Genomic DNA, 8,632 nt, shown 5'->3' on the forward strand with positions numbered 1-8,632 from the left:
TGATTAGTGCTATATTTACTGGTCAGCTTAAAGGCTGGTGGGATAATTACCTAACCCCAGACGATAAGGAGAAAATAATGAGTACAGTCAAACAAGACATCAATGGCCCCAAAGTTATGAACGTTGTCTATACATTGATTATTAATATTATTAAGCACTTCTCTGAAAGATGGTCAGACAATAGTGAAACTATTAGGACTTTGCTCTAAAACCTTAGATGTAAGACTCTAACATCTTTTAGGTGGTATAAAAATGTTATCCTGTCAAGAGTCATGGAATTACCTGAGAGTAATAATTCACATTGAAAGTCTAAGTTTATAGATGGTCTTCCTATATTATTTGCATAAAGAGTTAGGAAACCCCTTAGAGGACCTGATGTAAGTATAAACTATGATGCTTATACCTACGGAAAAGAATTAGCTTTGTGTAATGAGATAAAGCTAAATCGTCACATTGTGTGTGTGTTCCAGTTACATCTGAAAAGGACAGACAAAAATGTCATAGAATATTATCTTTTAATATACGAATTCAGCAGAAGACAATAAATTTAATCTAATCATATGTATTAAGAAAATTGAATATTATTAAATTTATAATTCATTTAAAGTTATCGTTCTAAAATTCGGAGTCAATAATGGTCAAATCATAGATCCACATACGGGATTTGAGTGATTAACTATAGTATCTCTCTCCTATATTTATGTAATTAATCATTCAATATTCGAAACTCATAGGTGAATTAGCTCGAATTCCCTAACGGAGCTTGGAAAATTTTTTTATTGGAATTTTTATTTTTGAGACTCGGATTCTGAGACTTTTTATTTTGTTTAGAGCGAAAAAAATTCGATCTACCCCACCACAATTTTTGATAGTTATTTGTACCATATTTAATCCTTTCACTATTAAGTATTAAGGAGACTAGTTGGTCAAACATTTAATTTAGCTAGTCAAACAATTGTACAATTGTTGTGAAAATCTTTAGCACCAGTTTTATTATTCTTTTGGTTTTATGTTTGCACCAATTAAAAATGACATCTTTCACATGAATATGTATGTACTCTTCAAGATTTTTTTTTTTAAATTATTATTGTGTATGATTCTCCTTGACTAAATCTGAATTCATATTGAGAAGTCCTATTTTAGAGGGGTAAAACACCTTTAACTTTAATTTTTTACTTAATATATTCATCTCCTTGTTTAAAGACAACTTCATGGTACTGTTACTAGATGGAGACGGGTGAATCTAGGTGTTCATGTGGGGGTTTTCGAAAATCCAAAAATTTTTGTGCACATCTAGTATTTATATAGAGAAATCTAGTAAATATATAAGAATTATAAATTGAAAACCCCAAAAATAAAGTGTATTGTTGATCTAGTGAAGTAGAAAAATTGTAGTTCAAATCCCTTTAATAACTAATTGGTTTTATTATATAAAACCAAATATATATTTTGATACAAATATAACTTTTGTACATATAACTAGCAAATATAATTATTTTAGCGGATCTATTAAATACTTAGCTTGCCAAAAGAAGGCCAAGTAAAATGTATGAGGAAAAAGGAGCAACTAGCAAGCAAATCATGTGGCCCATTATTTTTTGTCATCATCTCAATTGGTCCATTGATTTGTTTTTCAACAATTTAATCATCCCTCCCATTTTCACCCTATTTTTTTCTATCAACCTTTTTGTTTAAACTCTCAATTATATTTCTCAATAACTCATTAATCAAAATCTTGATCTATTTTGATATATTTTTTTCTACTTCCTAGCCATGTCAAGTAGTGATAGGGGCAAAGATCCGGTCGAGGGATCGTCAAGATCCCCAGGCCGCGACCAGCCCCCTAGTCGATACGAGTCTCAGAAACGACGAGATTGGAACACTTTCAACCACTACTTGAAGAATCACAGGCCACCAATCCCACTACCTCATTGCAATAGCAACCACGTGTTGGAGTTCCTCCGATACCTAGACCAGTTTGGAAAGACTAAAGTTCACTTACAGGGCTGTATTTTCTATGGACAACCCGACCCCCCAGCTCCCTGCACTTGTCCACTAAGACAAGCCTGGGGGAGCCTAGACGCGCTCATAGGCAGGCTTAGGGCTGCCTATGAAGAGAACGGGGGGTCGACTGAGACCAACCCGTTCGCGTGCGCGGGGATTCGGGTGTATTTAAGGGAGGTGAAGGAGTGTCAAGCTAAGGCACGTGGCATTAATTATAAGAAGAAACAAAAGAAGTTTGCTAATAGCCCTAGTAAGGGGGATGATGATTCAAATTTTGCTGGACACTTTACATTTTCGTAATGATCTACTATGAAGAATAAAAAAAAAAAGGTAAAATTTTTTATAATGCGTTCACTACTTTATTAAATTGCTAATTTGTCAGCTCGATTGCTTGTCTTATATATATATGCGAAGTAAGAGTGTATCTTGATATATATATAGGGGTACTTTTTTTATATATATAAATTGTCATTGTAAAACGTTCAATTAGTATCCTTAAAAAGCAGATAATCTGTGTGTTATACAACATGTTAAAGTATATCGACAATATGAAAAATACTCATTCAGAGTACATTCATCACACTGGCAATTTAAAGTATGTCAGTGTGAAAAAACGTTCATTCAGATCAGAGTGAATGGTCTCGGAGTAACTTGTAAAGTTGATGTCATGTGACTAAGAGGTCATGGGTTCAAGTTTTGGAAACCGCCTCCGGATCCTGCGCATAGCGGACACTTTAGTGCACCTAATTGCCCATTTGATAGTACCATTCACTCTACGGGACTGAAAATCTTGAATCCGACTCCAAATTAACTAGTTTTTTTTTTTAATCCCCAAATGATGATAAGAAATTAAACTTAAATTTAGTTGGAGAAAATAGATACTGAATTTCAACCAACAAAGTGACAAACCCTAGAAATAATTACTTCTAGTGGGTAATATGTAACTTCAAAAACTCTAATTTATTGATATTCTGGATTCAATATTTACTTTTACTTGTTTCATAATAAATATTAATTACATATATTTGGTTCATTTAAAAAAAAAAATTAAAGATTTTCTAGTGGTAATGTATAACTGCAAAAACTCTAATTCTTGATATTCTGGATTCTTTAAAGACGTATAAGCGGCATTGCTTTTGAAAGATTATAGATTTTTTTATTTTTTTAACTTTTAGTTCTTTCTATGTACCAAAAAAAGAAAATACGTGTTGAATACATAATAATTAAGTAAATAAATATATTTTCTCATTAGTCTCTTGGATGAGATTGTCACACGATTCAACATTCTAACTAAAGTTACATTGAAAGTTAGTGTTGCAGATTTTCTTTTAAAGAACTCCCATTCAGTATTCAGTATTTTCTTTGGAGTCTCGACTAATTTGAATTTGCGTTATGTAAGGCTATTAAAGGGAAAAACGCTCTCTACCAATTTTTTTTCTAAAAAAATATCATTGCTTGTAGGGAGGAGTGCGTATGTAATAGTAGGAGTGATTTGTTTGTATTTGTGTTTGTAGTTTCTTGTTCTTGGTGTTCTGGTGATGTTTGTGATCTCGAATAGATAGTTTATAGTATTACTCTGTCGGTGTCTTGTTTCTCTTATTATCTAGCGGTGTTTTATCCCATTTCGTTGTTTATTTTTATGTTTTTTGTTTGTTATACTGTTATCTGTCCTGAATCAAGGGTCTATCGGAAACAACCTGTCTATCGGAAACAACCTCTCTACTTCATCTGAGGAAGTGGTATCGACTGCGTACACTTTACCCTTCACACACCCCACTTTGTGGAAATACACTAAATATGTTATCGTTTTACTTAGAAACCTCTAGTTATTGGTGAAGAAATCGTATTCATCCCATCACAATTTTTGATATTTAGTCTTCCAAAAACTTTGTACTTAGCTTATATCATGACAAAACAGAAAAAGGAAAGGAATTTGACATGTGAAGTATGAAAAACCTCATTTTCCTCACTTTCTGCTATGAATAAAGCTGTTTGCAGAAAGCAATACCCAGATATTTGGTACTTGATGGTTGGTGCTTCATTGAGAGACCAACGACAACAACATACCCAATATATTTTGATAAATAGAGATTTTATTCAGAGCTTGTTTAATTTAAATTTTTGTCAAGAACTCAATTTTTAGCAGAGACAAACACTAGGTGATTATATTCTTTCCATCTGTTCTAGCCTTATGAGTAGAGTTACCTGATACCTGTTGCTGGTGGGAGGCGATAGGTATCCCGTGGATTTAGTCGAGGTGCGCGTGAGCTGGTCCAGATACCACGATTATCAAAAAAAAAAAACTGCATCAAGAACTTTTATTTTGGAGGTAGAGAAATCCCTATACCAAAGGTGGTTTCTATTTTTAGGGTTCGAATCCGAGACTTTGATTAAAATGGAAGGTATTTACCACCATCACAACTTTATGGCTTATGGTATTGCTACATGCACTCATTTGAGGTAGTATATGGTTTTGCATTTTTTTATTTGAGGTATTATTCGAATGAATAATAAAATCTTAGGAAATTTATAATGTTAAATATGCCATAATATTTATGTGGTTATAAAACGTGCTATTTTAAACATGTCAACACATGCATTTGTATGGCTACAAGAATTTGTTGATCATTATTAGAATTAAAAAAATAATTAAAAATAATGTCACATAAAATGAAATGAACGAGAACATAAAGTATCTACAAAATTTTACTTAATGCTGACAATATATTGTTTTGTATTACATTTTAATTTGCTATGACATGTTATTTATATATCTTCTATATTACTCAAATTAGACTTATTGTAGAGAGTTTTTTTTTTATCATTGTTGATCATCTTATACTCTATGAGAGAAATTAAAATCATAGATATAATATTTCATGAATCAATGTGGCTCTTGTCCACCATGCAAATCTTAATTTGTGTTAAGCCTTAATCTTATATATTCGGTGTAATTTTCTGATTATCATGGAATTCAGATCATCAGTCGACCTAAATATTAATCCGCCCATTGGAATACATAATACCACACATTAACTTATCATTATTACTTAATATACCAACCCAAATTACAAAAATCTCGAATTTAAATTTATACCACGATAAATCACTTAGGGTCGCGATGCATTACGGGACCAGAAAGATACACCGTGGGACCAGCTAAGTATTGTATCGTGGCTCTAAGAAATGTATCACGTCCCTAAGTAATATATTCGGCCAGTTCAAAATCCGAGATTTTATGTAATTTTGAAGAGAGTGGAATAAGGTGTAATTAGATACTAAACAGTTGGAATTTATGGAAATTCCCTTTTTTTAAATAGATTTGATCTTTTCACGTAGGAGAAACCATATAGATGTAATTAAAACAATGAATAGTTTATATCTTAGTCCTAAATTAATCTCACATTAATGAACACATAAAAACCACATTGTATTAAAGGGCAAATTTTGAGATTTTGCATCTGCATTATAATGTTTAAATTGTCCTTTTGTATCTTTACAAGATTGCTTACTGTCTATATTGGATCTTGTGGGACATCATATTATTCACTTATTTGTCCTAAATCCTAATGTTCTATATTCTTAAGTAAAATAAAGTAATATATATGGCATGCATATAATTGGTATCCTCTAAATACTTTTTTCTTCATGACATGCAAGTAGTTTTTTGTTTTCTCTTTTTGTGTGGAGAGTATGAAAGTAGAAGGTTAATGAAAGTGGCGGAGTCAGGATTTTTGTTGAGGGGGTTTAAAAGTAAATATACGAACTAGTCGAAGAAGGTTCAGCATCTACTATATATGCATCAAAAATATGTTTAGTCATGTAAGAATAGTATAATTTTCCGTCGAAGCGGGTGTGGATGAACCTCCTGGAGCAAAGGTGACTTCGCCACTGATTAATGGAGAGTAGAGTGTTGTATTGTCTCTAGAAGGTTTAGGGTTGCTGGTGTTTGTCATTGTATTAGTTGCATACATGTAGTTCTTATTTTTGATATATATCGTTATATGTTGTTTATTGTGTTTCAATTACCACGTTATTTTGTTGTTGTTATTGTTTCATATGTGTAGGCTCTAAAATGTTTGTTATGCTTTCCTCATTGTTTTCTTCTTCGTGTACTTCAATTTGTTGCACTTGAGCCAATGTTCTCTTGGAAACAGTCTCTTTACCTCTACGAGGTAGTGATAAGATATGTGTACATTCTACCGCTTCCAGCCTCTACTTATGGAACCTACTGAGTATGTTGTTGTTGTGTGTTATAACAATTAATAATGATAGATAGAGTGCAAGTTTGAGCCGTAAAAATAGTTACTAATACAGACATTAGGATAAATTATCTACATCGCCCCTCCACAGACCATGCATGAATGCAAATATATTTCATGCATCATGTTGCTCCCCTAAAAATAATGACATAATATAGAGGGAATTATCATAAAAGGTCATTTATGTGAACAATATAGTCTAAGTTGCTACTATAAATATTTAATTCTAGGATTGTAGTGAAGCGGTAAGTATTCCTTTATTCTTAACTAAATATCTTGAGTTTGAGCTCTGAGAATAAAGTCGTCCGTAGTAGAGAGCATTTTATCCTCCCAAGTGAGACTTTCCGGCGTGAATTCGAATTAGTCAAGTCCCAAAACAGATATCAAACGCCAAATGAAAACTGAAAGAAAAAGTTAGAGGGAATATTAATCATAAGTAAAGATCAGTGTTTTACCAACTCGAATAAATGTTTAAACAAGCTACTGTAAATTAATTATATAAGCATTTTTGTAATATGATTTTGTGGCGGCTTATATAATTAAATAAATATCTGCTTCTTTTGAGTAGTAATCATCCCCATATTGAGATTACTAACTATTAATCATCTATTTCCCTTTGGTTTGTAGTTTTATAATTTAAGCTAAACAAAATTTAAATCATGCTCCATGTATAAATTTAACTTTGTTGCGGGCCAATTGTTAAGGTATTGTTCGCTTTGGTTCAACCTCTTCGAGGTCACTTTTAGGTTTTTTGGGTCTCCTGACGGATTTTTTTTTTCGTGAACAACATAAATTCCGACAGATTGAATTAGCGCCCGATACATCTAATTAAGATACATTTTTTATTTTGTAAAGATACATAATTAGCTCCAGATACATTTTTTTCGATTTTGGGTCTGTCAAGATACATAATATATCTAATGAGTAATGAGGATACATTTTTTCTTTTGTAAAAATGCATAATTAACTCCCGATATATATTTTCTGATTTTGGGTCTGTTGAGATACATAATTAGCTTCTGATACATCCAATGAAGATACATAATTAGTTGAAATAATTTTTATAGTTACTTTATAAGAGTGAGAATTTGTGTAAATATGGTGAGTTAAGGTGTATGTTTATGTTATTTTTTTTGGCCTTAAGCTCTGTGAAGAGCTAGATATTTAAACTTTATGAATTCAAATTCGAAATAACTCATCTAGTTTAATTTACTAAGTTTGAAATCAATTATTTAATGTGTACTTTTTAGCTAAATTTCAAGACTCAACTGTTTGATGATGCGTATAACTTAAATTTGTTGTAGCAGTTAATCTATATTATTTAAATGACTTGCACTATAAGATTAATGTTGATCCTTTACAACAACAATCTAATCTTCATAGCAAGCTAACTATGATAATCTAAGAAATAAAAATAATAGTTTGTCATAACAATAAATTATTAATAATGCAATTAAATTTTTTTTACATTATCAGTGTTGATATATCTGAATTAAATTTATATTTTTAACCGATATAATTATATTTCATGAGCAGGATTCGGCATGGATAAAAGAGACTTTCTACGTAGAAGTGGAAGAATGTTATTGCTAATTAAAATCACCATTAGCAATAATCAAAGGCGTTTAATTACTTCTAAAATTACAATTACTTCTTTGTTATTATATAATATAGTTCTATAGAGTCCTTCTGCAAATTTTATGTTGTTTCTTGTATTCTAAACTCTTTTATACAAGTGAGTTTTTTTTTTCTTTTTATTTACTAGGCCAATTATATGACATTTTGGATTTATATCCAACAACAATAACATACGCAGTGTATTCCCGCATAGAGGATCTGGAAAGGGTAGAGTATACGCAGTCCGTATTCAGTGGCGAAGCCAGCATCTTAATTGAGGGGGTTCAAAATCAAAAAATGTGAACGAAATAATTAGTTGAAGGGGATTTAACGTTAATTATATATACATGAAAAATAATTTTAAGCTTGTATACATAGTATAATTGTCTGCCGAAGGGGGTTCGGATGAACCCCCTCACTATGAGTTGGATCTGCCACTGTTCGTAACACTACCTCATAGCACTACAAAAAAAGGATCAAATTATGAGGGTTATTTTGTTAATTTGTGGCAGTTTATAGCCCCCATAAATTAAATTGCGACGGTTTTAAAAAATGTCATAGTTAGCCTTGCCACGAGCTCATTTGTGGCGGTTCTAATAAACCTCCACAGCGACCGTCACAAAATGACTTATAAATTTGTGGAGGGTTTTATTAGCATCAATTTGTGACGATTTAGAACCTTCACAAAATAATTTCAATATTTTGAAAATTAGATTTGTGTGGATTTATCATTATCGTGATATGAGATT

General features: G+C 31.7%; 1 protein-coding gene across 1 annotated transcript; it reads left to right on the top strand.

Annotated features, from left to right (window-relative positions):
* The first annotated feature begins 1,650 nt into the window (after nt 1–1,650).
* LOC107844935 (protein LIGHT-DEPENDENT SHORT HYPOCOTYLS 10) lies at nt 1,651–7,962 on the top strand. Its single transcript, XM_016689256.2, has 2 exons — nt 1,651–2,334; nt 7,803–7,962. Exon 1 carries the CDS (start codon nt 1,774–1,776, stop codon nt 2,302–2,304), a length of 531 nt encoding a protein of 176 aa, XP_016544742.1. The 5' UTR covers nt 1,651–1,773; the 3' UTR covers nt 2,305–2,334; nt 7,803–7,962.
* The last annotated feature ends 670 nt before the right edge of the window (nt 7,963–8,632 follow it).

This window comes from Capsicum annuum, chromosome 10 (assembly GCF_002878395.1).
Source record: "Capsicum annuum cultivar UCD-10X-F1 chromosome 10, UCD10Xv1.1, whole genome shotgun sequence".
NCBI lineage: Eukaryota > Viridiplantae > Streptophyta > Magnoliopsida > Solanales > Solanaceae > Capsicum > Capsicum annuum.